This window comes from Oryzias latipes, chromosome 15, assembly GCF_002234675.1.
Source record: "Oryzias latipes chromosome 15, ASM223467v1".
NCBI classification, from domain to species: domain Eukaryota; kingdom Metazoa; phylum Chordata; class Actinopteri; order Beloniformes; family Adrianichthyidae; genus Oryzias; species Oryzias latipes.
This window is the reverse complement of record NC_019873.2, coordinates 24,550,686-24,570,525: the sequence shown is the minus strand read 5'-3', so window position 1 is coordinate 24,570,525 and position 19,840 is coordinate 24,550,686. Positions and strand designations below refer to the sequence as shown.

Below are 19,840 nucleotides of genomic sequence, written 5' to 3'. Positions count from 1 at the left end.
CAAACAAATTGCACTTCACGGAAACAAAAACCCAACTGATTAGGATCATTTCTTCTTCTCCTGTAGGTGATTTCTTCTGCATCTCCTTGAGGTCTGGGTTTGTCCAATTACGGTACAATCTTGGGGATGGTACCCACATCCTGCAATCAGCTGAAAAGGTGGACTCACGAGGCAGGACCTGGCACACGGTTGAGGCTGGGCGAATCGGGAATGAAGGTTTCCTCAGTCTAGATGGCATCCAGGTTCGAGAAAATGTCACCAAAGGATTGACCACCCTTGATGTGAAAACGGATATATTTGTCGGAGGCGTGTCCTCTCTGGCTTCAGTCCCCCCCGGGGCAACAGAAGCAGACCCAGTGAGCTTCACTGGTGGCTTGAGAGAATTAATAGTGAATGAACAGGAACTGGAGTTAACGGACAGGGGGGCCATTGGTGGAGCAAATGTTGGAGACTGGGATGGGACGGCCTGTGGGTACAAGGTGTGTCAAAACGGAGGTCAATGCAAATCAATGGGCGTGGACTCATTCACATGCATTTGTCCATCATTGTGGACCGGCCCGGTGTGTAACCAATCTGTCAGCTGTGCAAACCATACCTGCAGCCACGGCTCTTTGTGCGCTCCATCTACGGCCACCTCATACAGGTGCATGTGCCCCTTAGGACGGAGGGGAACGTTCTGCGATGCACAAGCCTCCACAGACATTTTAAAACTGGTCGAAAACTCTTATGTGAAATACAAAGACCCGAGGATCAACACTAGGAACTTGAAACACACACAGGTCTCCTTTAGTGTCCGCGCAGACTCCAAGGAGGGTTTGATCATGTGGATGGGAAAGGCTGAACACCAGGATGACGACTACCTCGCCGTTGGACTCCAGAGGGGCCATCTGAAAATCGCTGTCAATCTAGGAGAGAGACTTTCCCTTCCTTTGACTTTGAAGTCTGTTTCCCTCTGCTGCAACAAATGGTATAATCTGTCCTTAGCTCTCAACAAGACAATTATCCGTGTGTTCCTGAACGGTGAGGGGATGCTTTTGGAAGATGTGGACCCGTTTGAGCGTTACTTAGCTTTGAACTATGGAGGTCTGCTTTACTTTGGAAGTTTTGAATTACACAAAAACACATCAGCTGTCACCTTTGGCATGTTTTCAAAGGGCTTTGAGGGAAGTGTCAGAAATGTTTACCTGTTTGGAGATACCAGGCCGGTGGACTTTCTTAAAAATAGTGAGGGCTTTAATATTTATGAGGACACTGTCTAATACAGCTGTAACCCTTAACCTCTGGAAGATTTTCCTTTTCTAGGTAGCGATGATAGTTTTAGTCCTGCCTTTAAAAAACATGCTTGTCCTTCAGAGTTTGATATTATTTTGTGTAAAAAAAGTTTAAAATTTACTTTTTAAAATATCGATTTGCTCAAGCTTAGTTTTCTGCAACATTGACTTACTGATTTTTATTTTCTTTGAAATAGTGTTTGTTTTGTTGCTTTTTTCCTAAATAAAAAAATGCAATGCCCACAGACAAATATAACGATTGTTTTTTGTTATTTTGCCCCTAAAGATCCACTCAGCCCCTTAATGTAAATCAAACATTCCTCCTTTATGTTTTAGCATATTTACTAAATCATTTCTTTATGATCAACAGTAAAAAAAAAAAGAGGATTAGTTTTATTACCAAATGTACACAAACACAAAGTGCAAAGGCACACTTATCTCTAATGTATATTACAGGTCAAAATGTACATTCAATGGAAAGTAAGCATATAAAATATTAAAAGAAGGTAATTTGAGAACAAAAGTCGGCTGCTGTTTGAATGTTTTCCTTAAATATGTTCAGTACATTTAGGCCACAAGTTTAAGTTTTTCTCAGTCATCCACTAAAATACACCTTTGTTTTTTTCAGGTGGCTTAGAAATGTCATCAAACCAGCAGCTTTGTGTAAAACTATTTACAATAAAAAGATTAAATGAAAGTTGAGTTTTTATCTTGGTCGGAATTAAAAAACAAAAAGTGTTAATAGTCTCTTCTCCACTCTCAAAGCATAAGCAGTCCATACTCAGAGGTGGAAGTTGTATGGCGATGCATATGAATGTATAACAGATAAAAATACAGCTGTCTTTATCCCAAAAAAGAAAAAAAATGGTTTTATGAGTAACTTCTTCGTCCGTTTTCATAATCGGATTCCCGTCTGTGATGGTGTCTGTCCTTGTGACGGCTGCTGTTATCTTCGCAGTGGTATCTCTCTTTCCTCCTCTCGCCGCGGCGGTCATCCGAGTGTCCATGATGCCTGCTCCTGTCCCTGTGCTTGTCTTCATGGCCATAGTCGTTCTTCTTCTCTCTGTCGTGGTGCCGGCTTTTTTTGCCGTGATGGGACTCCCTGTGGTGGCTGTGCCTCCCGTAGTGATCTCGGTCTTCCGAGTTGTGCGGCCTCTCCCACGGGTCGCTGTATTGCTCGTGTTGGTGTTTGTAGTCTTTGGCCAGAGGCGGGCTTTGACCAGAAAGCTCAGACTGGCTGTCTTGGCTCTGCGACTGCTGGTCATCCGTCTGTGGGGTGGAGCTGGTGTCAGACGGTAGAACATCTGAGGCCTCGCCGCTCCTGTGAAGCTGCTCCTGCAAAGGTCCGCTGTCGTGAGCCGAGACGCCCTGTTCTGTCCCGGGGTCATTTTGGGGCCCAGAAGCTTCAGTGCTGCCCTCTGCTTGAGCTTTAGCACAATGCAGTGTTTGCTTTTCTGCAGTGGCGGCCTGGCCTGTCCCAGGATTGCTCTTTTTAGTGAGAAACGATGCCAAAGCAGTCTGGTTTTGGTCTTTTGTTCTTGCCTGGGAGAGCTGCAAATATCCTTGATGAAAAGGCAACACTGGTTCACTTTTAATGCTGCTCATAGGAACCGCTTTAGGACTTGACGGATTTGGCAGGCTGGCTTTATCTTTGTGCAGCACCATTGTTTTGTCTTCCTGCACAGAGGAATATGCAGATTTTTTCAGAATTCCACTTAAAGGAGGCTTTGAGCTATTTGTGTGATCTAAAGCTGCCTGGGATTCTGAGGATGAATTTCCTTCAGTGGGTTTTTCACTTTCAGACAAAAGGCCAGCATCGCTGTTTGCGGAGACAGCAGCGCCACTCTTAGTAGCACTTGCAGCGGCAGACAAGCCTGCCAGGAATGCTTCAGTTGACACATCTGGGGGTTTATCCTTTAGTGTGACGGATGCGTGATGGACCGTTACTGCAGGATCCTTTTCTACAGAGTTGTTTGGAGCAGAAACTTTTACCTCAGCTTCGGCTTTATTAGGTTTCGCTTCTTTCTTCTTGATGACAAAGCGAGGAGCCGCAGCTGTAGGACCTTTGGAGTTCTCAGCTACGGCGTTTGATTTCGAAGCAGGTTTGATCTTCACCACGTCATCTCCTGCGGTCACAGGTTTATCGCTAAAGTCTGGCAGGGGTGGCAACTTTCCACCCCAGCCCACCAACACACCTGGGAGAAAGCGAAGGGGTTTCAGTGGTTCCTGACTGCCAGGCTCCTCTGCTCCAGGTGGCTCTTCGAAAGACTCGGCAACCGACTCGTCTTCAGTGCTGTCCAGCGGCCTGTCCACATCTTTCTTGTTGGTAGGCATCAAGGAAGACAGGAAATGTTTCTCCTCCTCCTCTGTTTCTCTGGTAGATTTGGATGGAACAGCGATGGGCTTGGTTTCAGGAACAATCTTTACAGATTCATTCGCATCCACTGGGAGAAACTCCCTTTTTGGCCTTTGGCGAATTATGAGTCCCAGCAGCAGATTGGGGCGGCTGTTCTCCAAACCTGTCAAATTTAAAGAGAAAGAAGGAAAACATATTAGATGATGACATAATTCACTAAGAACAAATAGTTATCAGGAGTGTTTCTTGCCTGGTCCATCAAAGGGAACAAGCTGATGAGGAACTTTCTCCACAGAGCCCAAAGGAATGAGGTACATGTCCTTCACTTGTTTCAGGTTATTGGACACTACCCCAAAACGCTTGCGACTGCTGAAGTAGGCATAAAGGAGGGTGTAGGAGATCTCATCTTCCTCCGTTTCGGGTGTGAAGCGAACCAAACAAACTTCCTGAAAATAAAAACAAACATAAGTAAAATACTAAGTTTCCGCAATCTAATCAACAACGAACACCCCAGGAAATACCCTGCGCTCTTTGAACTACCGCAACTCTACGACTGTATATGCAACTAATGTAATTCCAATGGATTCTGATGCCGAGAAAAGCAATTGATTTACTACATTATTATAAAGTGATGCATAACAGTGCAAAGCTGCTTTTCTCAGCTTCAGAGTCGGTTGGAATTCCAGTCATTGCATAAACAGTCAAAACGTCAACACTGGAGCTACAGCTCCTACGTTAAAAGCGTTCCCCGCGGTCTTTTAATTGTCATTGTGCTGTTTTTAGCCCAAATAATAAACCTGTGTCATTTTCTACGACTGAGTTTGTGCAGAGCGGCAGGACCTCATTAGAAATTTACCTCTGAGTTGTGGGCTGGACTGTTGGCACTGAGCAAGGCCCCCCTCCCTTCCTATCACCCATAACTGAGCTATCTGCTTACACCATCTCCTGCTAGCTTACAGCCCTCCAACCCCCAACCTAATATTAGCAGAGCATCATCAGAGTTATCCAGCCGTTCAGTTTTGAGGCAGATTCCAGCTCAGACAAGGAAAACAAAGACGTTCATGGATCTATTTGGTTATAAGTGGATGCATCAGAATGGAGCGGAGAAGGAAGCTTGTGGTCCACCGATCATATTTTAACAAACACAATGTTTTTTAAACTCCTCTTTTTCATCTTCTCCTCATTCACGACGACTTGAATAAAGAAATACTCAAATGCAATTTGGAGCTTAATTTTCTTAATATATGTCCTCCATCATAAAAAAAAGCCACAAGAGCATGGTGAAAAAACAAAAACCACTACTTTCAGTGGAGTGGGTCTTTAAAATCAATGTTCTATTTTTCCTTCATCCCCATGCATTAAAATTCCTATAACTCTGGGTTTCTATTTATTTATTTCTATTTTTCTATTTGCATATTTAGTTTTAGAAACAGCTGCTTGAAACTCACTTTTGTTCCAGTTGCCCGAATCTTCTCTAGGTAGTCCCACACTGTCTGTGGACTTATCCTGCCTCCAACCTGGATGCTGTCAGGGAGATCCTGAGACAAACGGGAGAAAACAATCCAGCTCAATGAAAAACCATTAATGTATGAGTAGTTTTTAGAACCAGGGATCTTTTAGATTTATTCTGATGGTTCCACCTGGACTGTTGACTGTTTAACTCTTTAACACCGGCACAGAATTACTGTAACTCTTCAACCGTTTATGCAATTAACACAATTTCAACAGATTCTGAAGAGGAAACGAGAAGTTTTGCATTGATTTGCAACACTTTATAGTGGCGGTGTTGACGCAATCAACATAAACCAGCCGATTCTGATGTGTACAAAACAGTAGGTCAAAGAGTGTGTGTTATTTTGCCAACTCCAGTGTTAAAGGGCTAGAATGTATATTTGCTGATTTTTTTTAACCTTGCAACACTTTAAAATGTTAACTACCGTATGTAAACGCAACAAACACCTCAAGTCTGACTGACACTTTGGTTCTGTTTGAAGAATGCTGGTAGGCGACACAGAGATAAAAACTGCAATACATTTTGCAGAACTGTTTTTTTTTTTCTTACCTCTTTCAAACTGTCCAAGACTCCGGAAACAGGAAAAGCTCTTGTCACAAGTTTAGCCACAGAGTGCATGTGAATGAATCCTCGCCACAGCGGCTTCAGGTTGAAAAGAAAAGCAGCCTCTCCATCCCTTCCACTTGCGTGCTCCGATCTGCGACGAACCACAGCAGTAATGCAGCAACTGCAGCCTAATGAGCTGCTAAAGAAGTTAAAGGGAATATCTGACGGAGCTGCTTACCTGGCATCAAGCCCTGACTTGGCATTTCGGAAGCTCTCCTCTAAAACAGAGAGGTGTAGGTCATCGTCGATTGCTGGGGGGTTTGCAACTTGTCCCTCCTCGGATTTGGTTGACTGCCTCCGAACCACTGTGGTGGCAACTTTGGCTGCTTTGCTTGGTCCCTCTTCTGCTGGGGGGACCATGCGGCCTGGGTGGGGAGAAAAAAAAGAAAGCTCGAAGACACAATCTACGGACCCTAAAATTTAGAGGACGTACTGTCTAATTTTACCTGTGCAGATTTTGCAGTGCAGGTCAAAAAGGTGAGACTTGTGCTGGCTTGTAGTGTCCTTCTCTTTCTTGGTCTGTTCGGCTTTTTTCTCTGGAGTTTTGGGAGTTTCTGCTGGGACTTCAGTCACTTCGGGAGGAAGCTCAAGCTACAAAAAAAAAATAAAAGGTTGTAAAGCAGTCGGCATTACCCACAGTTCCCTCTTAGTTACAATAGTTGTAGGACTTCACCCTCACCTCGACCGGCTCCGTTACTTTCAACGGTTCCTGGCTCTCAATTTCAATTTCCCCTTTGTGAGTGATTTTAGTGATGGGTCGCCTCTCTACCTCCCTCTGCTCTTTTTCAATCATCTCAATTGTCTGTAAAAGAAGTTTTTATTTTATTTTAGAGAGGAAGTGACTTTCACACACAGAACAGGAAAAATGCAAAACCCTAAAGTTGTATGAACTGCACACAACACACCTCAGAAACATGGTTACTTTTAATATTTAAGTTAAGGAATTAGATGCCCTGTTTGAGGTCATCAGTGTGAATTACAAACAATTTCAAGTGAAAAGTTTCATCACAAATAACATTTAATATAATGTTTATCTATAAACCCTGTTGTGGCAGTAATCTGAAAAGCAAATACATTTTGTGAGAATTTTTTACTTTTTCTTAATAAGAAGTGCATAATAAGAAGAATTGGGTGGAATTGAATTTGATGTCAAACTAAACAACCAGTTTTCAAGATCAAACCACAGCGGCTGCATGATCAACCTAAAGCAGACTGATTTAGACAAAAGCAGCGTCTCTTTGGTCCGTTGTAAAAAGGTAAGTTAAATGTTAAATTGCCACTTCTTCTATTAGTCTCATAAGAGCGTCACTTACGTGTCTGTTTTCTCTTTGTCGCCAGGCAGCTAACTCCTTCGAGGCCAGCTCCTCTGGACTCATACGGATTAAATTAGCAGGAGAGATTTCTCCTTTGAGAACCCTTTTAAAGAGGACCTGCAAAGATTTAAAGGAAAAGAAAGATTGCCATTTTTCCAGAAAAGAAAACTATAATTTAAAAGAAGAAAAGTCATACTCACGTTATTTTTTGTATCTTTGAGGTTGAAAATTAAACTTCTGTACTTGTTTTTGTATTTGTGATCAGTGTCTTTAAAGAGATGGAACAGCTCTCTCTCAGTCTTCTTGGCAACCTCAGAGGCTCTCTCCACTGAAATGTGTAAATCTGACTCTTTTAACCTGAAATGAAAGATTTCCAACTGTTGTGATGAGCACAGGAGAAAATAGCTGCTCTGAAATGCTGACAAAATGATTCATCTTAACTACAGACCTTTGGGTGAGGATGTCTTTCAGAGAATCTCGCACACTTCGTCGAATCGCCTCCACGGACACGGGTTTTTTTGAAGCCAAAGCTGTGGCCTTGCTTTTGCTCTCATGTTTGTGCTGACCACCTGTGAGGAGAAAAAAACTGTTTTGTCATAATCGTAACAAAACAACATTTTTACCTGTTGTGAGTCTAACTAACACGTTAAATCAAGCATTAAAGACAGTACTGACAATCATGCTTATACTCTAATCAACTTATCTTGTACTTCAATCAAATCTTGACATTTGGCTTTGACCACAATTTAAGAATGTAATAAAGAAACAACAAATTAAAGAAGATAAAGCATTTTATAATCTTCTGTACAACTTAATTAAGTTGCAGCAGTTATAAAAGGGGTTCACTCTATTTCGTCTGCATGACTCAGAGAACCCAGTCGGATCTTCAGCTCCACACTGTGATAAAAAAAGAACGGTGATTATTCCTTTTACACGAACAGCTGGTTTCTGCACCTGTTTTCTGAGCGACCTCTCTGGCTCCTGTGGAATGTCTTCTTTCTGGATCCTGTTTCAACGAGGAAAGAGCAAAAAAGGAGATTGTAAAACAGCAGAAAAAAAATCATAAAAGCAGTACTTCATTTGAAATATGAGTGAAGCTCTAATGTGACATGTCAAAGTACGTGTGCACCATCTCAACCACCAACCCATGTGGACACCTTTGTACCGCCAAAGTAAAAGCAAAAAGGAAACAAACCGTTGTAAGGTTGGTAACACTGGCTATGAATAATATCAGAGGATGAGTTAGCTGAAGGAAACAAAACATTTTTTATAAAGAATTACAACTCATTAAAGGCAAAAACAAACATTTGCTTCTTAGTGGAATTCAATAAGATCCCACTTACATTTCCTACAGGTCTGACCCCCCCTGGTGGAGGAGTCTGGGAGGATCCTGGGTGGGCTCTAGGAGGCAGCTTGTGATCGTGTACCTGAGTCTTTGCTTGAGTCTCTGGCTTGGCAGCAGTCTGGGGTTCAGGCTCCACCTTCTTGCTTTCCTCCTCACAGCATTTCAAGCACACATACATCTGGTCCTCCTCCTCCATCTCGCGCACTTTGGCCAAGTCGAGACCAACGCAATCACCATGGAACCAGTCGTCACAGCGACCACAACCAACCATAAACCTGAATAAATCACAATAAAAGCCCAACATTTTTAAAGCTGCACTTTACATGCAAGTGTGGCAGGACATAAAACAGATAAACGCTATGATTTGTGTGTCTTAACAATGATGCCATCTTAAAACGACTTAAAGCCCCACTGCAATCATCTTCAGAGTTATTTTAAAAGTGCTCCCAGCGGTCTTTTAATTAGGTTTATGCTGTTTTTAGCCCAAATCTATTTTGTTTGGTTTATGTGCTCTCCCTCTAGCATTCAGCCCCACACACAACCAACCTAAAATTGTGATTTCAACACAAATGTCAGTAATATTGGAGCCAGTTGGTCGTACAATTCTGAGCCGGATGCCAGCTCAGACAAGGAAAACGAGGACGTGCATGGATGTAGTCGTCTGCAAGTGGATGCATCAGAATGGAGCAGAGCAGGAAGCTTGGCTATTTTCTACATCAAAAATACAAACTTTTTCAAACTGTATTTTTTCCATCTGCTCCTGATTCACAACTATTTGAATAAAGAAATACTAAGAAATGCGTTTTTTAGCTTAGTTTCCTTAATGTATGTCTCTTCATAATCTTAGAACAGCAAAAACCGGGTTTTCATTGAAGCAGGTCTTTAAATATTTAGAGGGAGTGACACTTACATGTTGTTGTGGTGTTTTTTGCACAGACCACAGCAGTTGTTGCCATCCCAGACACACTCACTGGTCGCTGGTTGCTCCTCGGCAGCTTCCTTCTTCACAGCAGGAGCGTTATCTGGAACGAAAAGTTGAGGTTCCTCCACAGAAATGCTTCTTGAGTTTCTACTTTTCTGTCTTTGAAGAATCTTTTCCAGCTTTTTCAGTTTAAAATCGTCATTCCCTGCCTCTTGGGTTTTTTTTAAAGAATTGCCCGGATGATTGTGCGCGTGGTGAGCCGGTTCAACTTTGGAGACGTGGTGGGGAGCATTTGACTTGGCTGATCCCTGGTGATCTCCAGGACGGCTGCCAGACACTTGGATCTTCTTTGTTGGAGAAACTGGAGATTTTGGCCCCGCTTTAATGTCAGCTGGGCCATGGACCTTTTGCATTTTGGCAGCGTGCTGGCTTTGAGCAACTTCTGAAGGCCTTTTCAAGGATGAAACAACCAGTTTATCCTTGAGGGATTTCAGTTTGTGCAGGTCTCCTCGTTCAATACTTTTGGATGGCTTTAATTGAGTCACTTTGTGGTCCTTCATCGTTTTACATGGAACTAAGTCCTTGTTCTTGTTAGATGCCAGTTCTTGCTTAGCTTTGGGGGATGTTTTGACTACAGCGTGCTGCTTTTCTTCGTCGTCAGTTTTTCTACAAACAGCAGCTGTGTTATTGTGACTGCAGTGTGGCTGTTTGACACCGACCGGCTTTTGTTTTCCCAGGACACTCGGATCTTCGGGTTTTCTCTCTGGTATGGATGGGTTCTCCATACAGGTCCCGTTGGACGTCTGCACATCATTGGGGTTCACGTATGGCCCCAGCCCAAGAGCGGCTTCATCAGCTGCACTCTTGTGAGTAACATCCATCTCCACTATGCTTTCTGGTATAGGGGTTTGTCCGCTGACCACTGCATCTGGAAGCATGGGCAAACCAATATCAGACTCATAAATGGTCTCATCCAAGCTTCCCGACAGGTTGGTATCGCCACTTTGCATGTAAGAAGGTCCTGGAAGCAACTCAATCTTAAATCCTCCAATTGTGACTGTCAGTCGCCTCAACACAACTGTTGGATACAACCATAACCCACTATCAAGATCATGAATGTTGATGCGCCCTCCCAGAGCCAGCTCTTGCTTAAGCTTAGGCCCTTTAACTCCTTTTTCAATAAGAAAGGACTTGCGTAGCCTGTTGACTGGTTTTCTTCCTGGTTTTCCTCGAATTAAGGAGTTAGTGGGCATTCTGGGCTTTGGGCCACTGCAGTCTGTAAAGTAAAAACAAAACAAGTAAATAAGTACAATTCTAACAGATCGGAATTTAATTAAAATCTTTTCCTGATAACATTTCAGCTTCATTACACGTGTACTAAAATTTGTAATCTGCTGATTAAATTTTTGCTGATCATATCAACGTTTTTATTGCATCACATTTGTCATGTTATTACCAATATTAGATTAGTGCTTTACCTCCAACAGATGCAAACTACTGTGAAAACCTTTAACTAATTGTTATCACTTCAATTGTTTTACAAAAGAATACTGTGTTGTTAGTATTACCACACTGTATCTGTCTTTGTGCTAAAGAATTTAACTTGAGGTGAGGTTTCTGCAACATTTAGCTCACTTGTGATGTCTTTAGATGTGGAACCACTGTCTGGACCTGCAGGGAGATTAAAAATAAATAAATATATATATAAATGATTTACTGAAAACATCAAAAATCCAGAATCATCACGAATTGTCACAAAAATAATGGGACCGTGAACAACTGTTCACTGTGAGGATTTTGCCACCTTATTGTGATTTCATGGGATTTTTAATACTTACCAGTGAGTAAAAATAATGACTACATAATACATAAAGCAATTTTGCTTTAACAGACATCAAGACATATAATGAAACCACAATTACAAGCAAAAATGTAGGCATATTTGGTATTGTGGACATACCTGCTGAATCCGCGATCTGAAAAGCAGGATCCTCATTGCCCAGCAGATTAAACTGAGTATTTGCACATCCAAACATGGGATCTTTGTCACTGAGCATGTTCTTCAGGGAATCTTCAGGTCTATATCCTGGTCGTAACTCATTACTGGCGTCGGATTCCAAGTTCTGACCTATTACCAGGGACTCATCCAACTGATCACTGGGAATTAACTGGCTTAGGGGGTCCACAATATCCATGAATGCCGTTGCCTTCCTAAAGAAACACAAACAGTTGGCAAACACGAAATGCAAGAGTATGTTAAAACGTGTTTTATTATGCTAATCCAACTATTCCTACTGCTAGTCTGGAGGAGGAGAGCTGGTAGGAGGCAGTTGATTACCAACTGATTTAAATCAAGTCCTGTGGGGGCTACGCAGTCCGAAAAGGCCAAAGATAAACACAATTTCAGAGAAATTCCTTCAAGAACGTGACGGTGTGAAATGGCCAGTTTCTAAACTTATTCACGAACTGCTTTACACAGGTTACTACATAGAAAAAAGCATGCACTTTTAAATAGAAGTCGTGCATATTAGGTGCTAACAGCTCAGCTAACGATGCAGCACTCGATGCAATCGCCACCATGATGCTAGCATCACGCTAACTTCATGCTAAAGAAGCAACTTTTAAGTTATAATAAAACGTCTATTTAGATTTTAACTGCATCTTTAGCACTAACAGTTGCAGGACGCAACATTAGGTATAAAAGTTTAACATAAAGTTATGCATTAAAGCGTACAAACCGTTCGATGTAAAATATGTGAGACGGGCTGAGTGGTAATCATTGAGGCATTAGGCTTAGCACAGGCCTCATGTAGCAAGTTTGTTTTTAGCCCGAGCGCTGTCAGATACTTCGTTAGATGGCGACGCCCACGTGCACTCATCCCTGTACATGCAGCTAGACATTTTAGCAGATCTATTTAAGTGTGTTTTAGGCTCTCACCTATCAGCTGTAGCGACGCTCCAACTCACTCGTGAAAGGTTACATGCTAGCACAGCTGCTCCAAGCAACTTCCTCTGACTTAGCCGTCATTCGTGGCGCTGCTGCAAAACTCCTGACAACCAGCGATTCCTGTCACGTGGTTTCTGTTTACGATAGTGCTCATTGCGACCCACTCTCCATACTGTATCCACTCGAAGTACAAATGCACTTAATTATCGATTATTTTGAAATACTTTCTTAGGTGTCCGTCAATCATATTTACCTAGGCTCGAATTTATTTTTTTCTATGCGGTTTCTAATGAAAAGTTTTCATTTTAAATTCAGGTTAAGTGTCTCAAGCACGGTTATTCTTCATGAATATAATTTATTCTCATAATCAAGCAACACTAAATAAGTACTTGTTAAAGCCATGGTGACATATACGTTTAAATGTTCTAACTTAAATAAAAAAATAGATGTTTAAAACACGTTTTGGAGTAGAAATAATGTGCCATGTAAATTTGGATGTACACCAATTTCCCCCAAAAAAAGAAATAAATAATTCATAAGTAACATATTACATATACAAGTCCATCTATCTATACTGTAGATAAGGTTTTTTAGGTGTACCACAAGCATACTTAGTTTATACTAAAATTGAGGCAGTATATACTGGAAGTTTACATTATATGTCATATGTTCTGTCTGTATAATGTAAGTGTAGAACAAATCCTACATTGCATGTGCATGGACTACATGCCATACTTATATTCAAATATACTTAGTAAAATATGCTTCAAGTGTACTACTTTTGGCTAAGGGTGGGTCACGTCAGATAGATTGTGTGTCCCAACTATCATAGGAAGAGGATCTCCCTAAACATAGCAGTCAGTCCGTTGCAGGACCAGAATAGATGATACACATTTACTCCAAATGAGTAATTTAGATCCACCCCTTATAGCCTGGAATGGGAGCAAACTGGACTTTGCGTTGCTGCACATTAACGTCAAGCTGCCATTGACTACAACACCCGAGTAACATTGAATGTCTTATTTTGTATTGTCCTTGCTGTATTTTTGTACTGATGTTGCACTTTGGTTATTTATTCATTTTATTCATTGGGTATGTATTTGGCTTTTCAAACTCTGGAAATAACTAGGGTAATTGTGCGATGCTCTAAACGAAATTGCGTTGCTTATTAATGACAACGACAAATAAAATAAATCGTAAAATCCATGCATGCACGTGGAAAGTGCATACAAAAAAACCCTGTCAGGATTCAAACCAGGAATATTCTTCTATTATCAATAAGTCCCAGAAATATAAAATATTTACATCTTAGATGTTTCTATTAATCTATGTTCACCAAATATATAAAAAATTTGAACGGTACCCCGTTGTTTACAGGGGAAAAGGTGTGAAATTTGAAATAACTGTGGATAAATCAGACATTGTAAATGTGCAGAATGAATACAATTTATTGAAAATTCACACTATCATTCTATCACACTATTCACTTCAGAAATATTTATAAACACAATAATTTCACACCTTTTTGCCTAAACTGGAAAATGTTCCATGTGTAAATAAAATGTTTCTTTACATGCTACTGAAGTGATATATTAAGTAACTGAATATGTCTATGTCTATGAAGACTCTCATTCATCCAGGTTGGTTCCATTGTAGTAGGTTTAGGGGTTGTCATCTGGACTTGGTTTTAAAGTTAGAAGACGTTTCACCACTTATCCAAGAGGCTTTGTCAATTCTGAATTAGCTGGTCGAAGAGCTGGTATATATGCGCTCATGGGGGAGGAGTCAGACCTGAAACTGGATGGTAGTGTCCTCCATGGTTTCGAGTCTGAATATAAACGTTGTTTTCTCAACCAAAGCTATAAACTAAAAGCTAAAGACTGCTCACTGATTTAAACATTGTGAATTAAACATTTACGGTCAGAGGCAGTGACTAATAATGTGATTAGTTAAGATTCTCTTTCTTTCTTTCATTTGGGTCCAGTCCACTCCACAGCACATCGTTTTCTGCAGCAGCCCAAGCCATTCGCTGTGTGGTAAAAGTAGCAGCCCACTTCCCTGATGGAGAAACGGTGATAACACCTCCAGCTCCCTGGACACGTTCACCCATGTACTGTAGGGCCAAGTCTGAGGCATCAGCTACTGACTTCCCTGTAAGAGAAGATCAATCACATCTGTTGAATCGGTTGTATTATTCACCAATATGTTTAAAAAAAAAACGTGATAATCAGTATAAAACAATATCATTATGCTAAACATATTCACTGGGTAACTGCAAAAAAGTAAATATCATGATTAAAAATGGCCCCACGGATTTAAATTTAAGGAAAATGTTTACAAGTTAGTGTGTTTTTAAAGAGTTTAACTGTAAGGATACCTTGTTCAACATGTGAGAGGATGAGTTTGGCCAGCGTGACTTTGAGAATGGATTCTCCATGACCGGTACAAGATACCGCACCGCTGAGGTTGTCTGCGTAAGCTCCACATCCTAGTGTACAGCATAGAAAGCAAACAGAAATTTTGGTTCTAACTTAATTCTTAATATGTGTGTGTGTGTGTGTGTGGGGGGGGGGGGGGGGTAAGAGGACAAGCTTAACACATTTGTGTAATGTGTGAAGAGAGTTTTGAAAGTGACAAACTGATGATTTGACATTCCATTGTAATTTTTAATTGAGCCTTTTTTTTAAATCTAATAAGATATTAGTATAAAATATGTTTAACCCCCTTGTGCTATCTTAGATGACCCCACCCTTACATTGACGTGTTATCCCTACCATGACAAAGGTGGATAAAGGTGGAAAGATTTCATGTAATCCATGGACACCAGTGAAGATCACAAATCATTGAAGAAAAAAGGTTCAGCGCACTGTCTAGTGGGTCCAGATGACCCAACCCCCAATGTTAAAGTGCCTAGGATAGCACAAGGGATATATATGCAGCCATACCAATGATAGATGAATCTCCTACTCGCCCAACCATCTTATTCCTTATCCCTCCAGTCGATGTGGCACATGCAACATTGCCAGAACTGTCAACAGCCACCGCTCCAACTGTATCATGAGTCCTTGTGACAGAAAAAGAACACATACAATTTGTATAATTCACCTCTTTTGTTTCCATACCACCTTTTGTGACTTTACTGATAATCTGTTTGGAAAAGATAGAGATAGGGCTCATGAGTTAAGAAATCAGCTGAACTCCAAAAAGTATTGCATTTGTACTACAGAAAAGAAAATGTGCTCAGAGTTAGATCAGCGTTTAAAACAAAGCAAAAGTTTACATGTATTAAAAAAAGAAGATACAAGATGTCACCGATGGAACTTTACAAGGCTAGAAATGACCGATAAAAACAAATAAGCAAATGTCTCTTCTGCATACAGAAGGTAATTTGAATGCTTTGAAGAAAAATAACTGTAAATAGAAATATGCACAACATATATATATATATATATATATATATATATATATATATATATATATATATATATATATATATATATATATATATATATATATATATATATATATATATATATATATATATATATCAACTTTTCCCAAAGTTTACTCGGAAACTATGAACAAAAAAACATGTTTTTGTAGATTTCAACCTTTATGCAGCATTTTTAATTTCTTCTGAATTCATGGTGCTTAGATCTACATTTATAGAAAAAGAAAAGTCATGTTTAGAAAAAGAAACAAATGCATACCACTGAGTGTTAAAATCCTCCAGTACTCCAGCAGCATATGTTTTGTGGCACTCCCATTCTTTCCTCTCAAACTCAGACACCAGTGCATGAGTGGTAACGGTGCTGAAGCCAACACTCTCTGCAAACAGGTTTGCACCTCTTCCTGTCAGCATGACGTGAGAAGTCTGAGGTTTTCCATGGCAGGAATCATGTAACAAAACAAATATATATATAGAAAAGAGCTCCCGCATCATACTTTTTCAAGTAGAGTTTGATTTTTAATGTGGTAATAAACAATGCCTTAAAATGCAATTTCTGGCTGCTGCACTTTGTGTTTATGTATTTTTTTTTTGTCTGTCATCCTCATCCATTGTTCCTTCATAATTACCTTTAATTTAGTTTGAAAAGACATCCAGATGTTAGTTGAATGCAAAACTGTATTATAAATAAAATAAAATAAAAGAGTCATACAATCTTAGAATTTGAGTGAAGAAAACTAAAATAAATAGACAAACCTTCTCCATTACTGCCCGTGCCAGTGATACAGGGTTAGGAATGTTCTTCACTGAAGACACAGCTCCACAGTTAAGTGTTCTTCCATCCATGATAATGGCATCCAGCTCCACTTCTCCATCAACGTTTAATGTGGCACCATGACCTGAAAAAGAATTAATAAATCTTCTCTAGCTTGGGTGCTCAAAACAACCTAAGCAACCTAATAAATGGCCACAGATCATTGACTGCATAATATTACTGTCAACGCCACAGATCCAGTTTCATTTTGAGTGCAACTTTTATAATATCCACCAGGAGGCGACAAAGCTGCATTGTTTTTCGCTTTCCTATGTCATCCAAGTGATTTACAGATATCAGTTGTAAAACTTCAGAAAGACATTGGACATTCAAAATGTATTTTAAAACCCCAATTGTAATGACAAAAAAAATATATTCAACAACACAGATTTGAAGGATTGTGTGCTTTTGTTTTCCTCGTGTTTGTCAATCACTGACTTGGGCAAGATGCCAATCATTAAATATAAAAGGAAACAAATCATAAATTCAAACAACAAATGTATTACTTCTTCTTATATAAAGCTAAAAGGTTTCTTTGAGAAAAGAAAACACACAAACAGTGCAAAACATTTCAATTCCACAATCAATTTTTCCATTTCTTTTATTTAAAATAGAGAACTATTCTTAAACACATAAATATAAAGCAATTTGGAGTAAATGCAGGTTTTACTTGTTTGGGTAGCTTTTTTATGGAATATACAAAGTAACGTAATTCTTTCATATGACAAAGAAGCCAGTGTGCACAAAATTAAAACACGTTTCCTACAATCAGCAAATAGACATGAATGTCTTTGTTTTGAGGGTGAAAAGCTGTTTTAAGGCTTTTGTCTCCTTTTTCCAGTTTCCAAGAAATGTATGTTATTTTTTTATTCTTGTTTCCATAAAGTTTCAATCTAAGTTCCTTCAAAAATCTGTCGGTCATTTGAGCTTAAGGTCTGTGTCTACAACAGTAGGTTGCAGCAGAGTAAAGCTAAAGCTAGACACTAATTTAAACATCTTATATTTGATGTTTTTTTCTGATTGCAGAATTATTGAAATCCCCTCTGGTTGTGATTCATGACCAGACCCCAAAACAGAAAAGGTTCAAAGTGATGGTCCCTGAAGAAGGGAAGGGAAGAAGGGATGGCTTGAATTGGCTGTATTTTCTATGTAAACATTTCATCACCATATTGGTAAATGAAACTGGGCAGAAAACCTTCGGGCATTGCTTTCCCTTACCTGCATTGAACACCATGTTATCCTCCAAAGCTTTCACAGCTGCTTCCACAGCCTCCAAAGCCCTTCCATCATCTCTCAGCACCACAAATCCCTTGCGTGCCGCAGCTTTCACTCCATCTACAGAGGCTTTAGCGAGCTCATCCGGTATGGCCCAAGCCCCGCCATGAACAACCAAAACTGCAGACATAGTCCTGTTATGGAACAAGTAGACAACCTTAAGCCCAATGCATGATGTATAACTCAAAAAAAAAGAGCTCTGAGTTTTCTGGTTTTAGGATACACCCAGTGCTGTATGCATGCAAATATTTCTGATGAAACATTACTTTTTGGATGCTAGACTTATTTCATTAAACTGACTTCAAATTCCAGAATCTCAACAACTGATATCATTTAAAGCTGCACCGAACACGCACCTGGTTTTGACATCTTCCCCTTTGAATAGAGATTAAAGGAGTAGTTAAACTGAAGATAACCAGAGTTCATGATGAACTTTGCAACCTGCCTGATGCTTTACGCACTCTTACACCGCACACACCTGCTTTATTGATCTTTTGCACTTAAGAACTTTTAGTTAATGACATTTGTCTTGTATAAGAAATTAATGTAATTAAAATCTGAAATATTTTATAGCAAAATGTTTGTATTTATCAAATCACACTGTTTATGTAGGAAGACCACATTCGGTGTCTACTTACCTTCCAGCTGCCCGACTTTCAACCAAAAGAGAACAAAAAAAAGTCTCTCGATGTCACGTGACTCAGGCGTTCGTGCGCGCAGAAGAAAAGTCTTACGCAACCCGTTACATAAAACTGAACTTTTCAAAGTAAAATCCTGTTCATTGTTAAAGCGGGAGGGCAAAAACTAACAGATGTTTATTCATTTTAAACTAAATGAGTTACGAAGGAAAACTGGATGAGGATGACGGGACCAAATAAATAAATGTAAACACAAAATACAGCAGCCGGTAGTTGCATTTAGGCCCACACCAGTTGAGAATATTAAATGGTTAAAAAACAATTTAAAAAAAAGTTAAACAAATAAATAAAACTGAAGTCCTAATAATTACATCGAATATTAAAACACTGAATGAATAATTTCTCCTCATAACTGTAACGTGGATCATGCGCCAGCAGAGGGTAGTAGAAAACCATTTAATTTCTATATTTGGTTGCTTAATATTTGCTCTACCAAATACAATTTGTAGCATAAAGATGCATACAATATGTAAATTTCAATTTATTTTTTATACTCCCATACATGTTTATTTTGTCCTATTATTTAAAGTCATTGCAAAAAATAAAAGAAAATAGAATTTTGTGCCTTTATTTGTTTATTTTAGGTTTGTATGATGTGGTCAACGCAGTCAGACACTTAATACAGTTGTAGCATTAAAACACAATAACTGAGATAGTGAGCATCATCAGCAACAGCAGTATCACTCCCATTTTTTACATAAATTAGTTTGCTGACTGAAATCAAATCAGTGAAGGTTCAGTAAGCATGAAATGCAAATATGATGCTGGCCAACATTTTCTAGCTCATTGTTATAGGCCGTCAAGCAGGAAAACAAAGTTAGTCCTCAATTTACAGACAATGCTATTGATTTTTAAAAAGAGCATGAAAATGAAAAGAAGTGTCATGTCTTCAAATAATGAGCTCTCACTTACCAGGGGATGATGGTGAACAAAGTTTTCTTGTTCTCTCTCTGCAGATCTTTCTGGTTGCACTATTTTCAAACTATAAAAAAGGCGTCTCAAACCTAGAGGTGACTTGATGCTGTAAACATGCATCAGTACTTGTCTCATTTGATTCTATTTTCAATTTTGTAATCGACTGGTTACTTGTGCATAAAGTAACTTGCCTTTTGACTGCCAAAAAAGGCTCAAGCCTGGATGGAAACTAACAAAAAGTACAATAAAAAAATAAATCAGTATTTATAGGTATAACAAAAAAAAAAAAACACATCCATTGGCTTTTTAGCAGATGATCAAAAATGCAAAACATTAAAGTTCTAATCAAATTTAAGGTAAAATGTTTTATAAAGCATAAATAGTAAACTACAAATCACAACATGCAAATGTAGACAT

At 39.6% G+C, this 19,840-nt stretch overlaps 3 protein-coding genes across 6 annotated transcripts in view; 1 reads left to right on the top strand and 2 right to left on the bottom strand.

The window, feature by feature from the left end:
• Positions 1-2,136, top strand: part of eys (eyes shut homolog (Drosophila)) — a 207,487-nt gene extending 205,351 nt beyond the window's left edge. For both annotated transcript variants that reach the window (XM_023963743.1, XM_023963742.1), the window contains one exon: positions 67-2,136. In XM_023963743.1, coding sequence (XP_023819511.1) covers positions 67-1,259 — 1,193 coding nt within the window. In that variant the 3' untranslated portion in view covers positions 1,260-2,136. The remainder of the gene's footprint in view (positions 1-66) is intronic.
• On the bottom strand, positions 1,646-12,552 carry phf3 (PHD finger protein 3). 3 transcript variants are annotated; one of them, XM_020709665.2, is made up of 17 exons: positions 12,265-12,552; positions 11,287-11,537; positions 10,962-10,997; positions 9,315-10,602; positions 8,403-8,679; positions 8,255-8,305; positions 8,014-8,065; positions 7,508-7,628; positions 7,260-7,416; positions 7,060-7,176; positions 6,426-6,548; positions 6,193-6,337; positions 5,925-6,111; positions 5,690-5,837; positions 5,076-5,165; positions 3,878-4,073; positions 1,646-3,790 (listed from the first exon to the last, which is right to left on the bottom strand). In XM_020709665.2, exons 2-17 carry the CDS (start codon positions 11,519-11,521, stop codon positions 2,142-2,144), a joined length of 4,872 nt encoding a protein of 1,623 aa, XP_020565324.1. In that variant the 5' UTR covers positions 11,522-11,537; positions 12,265-12,552; the 3' UTR covers positions 1,646-2,141. The 3 variants fall into 3 exon arrangements, with proteins under 3 accessions (XP_020565324.1, XP_020565325.1, XP_011482862.1); XM_020709666.2 differs by lacking the exon at positions 8,255-8,305 and having other exon boundaries at positions 12,265-12,551; XM_011484560.3 differs by lacking the exon at positions 8,255-8,305 and having other exon boundaries at positions 8,487-8,679; positions 12,265-12,548.
• Positions 12,553-13,697: 1,145 nt separating this feature from the next.
• Positions 13,698-18,555, bottom strand: LOC101156114 (isoaspartyl peptidase/L-asparaginase). Its single transcript, XM_004077202.3, has 7 exons — positions 18,449-18,555; positions 17,754-17,944; positions 16,478-16,620; positions 15,984-16,147; positions 15,219-15,337; positions 14,651-14,761; positions 13,698-14,424 (listed from the first exon to the last, which is right to left on the bottom strand). Exons 2-7 carry the CDS (start codon positions 17,938-17,940, stop codon positions 14,219-14,221), a joined length of 930 nt encoding a protein of 309 aa, XP_004077250.1. The 5' UTR covers positions 17,941-17,944; positions 18,449-18,555; the 3' UTR covers positions 13,698-14,218.
• Between the last annotated feature and the right edge of the window lie 1,285 nt (positions 18,556-19,840).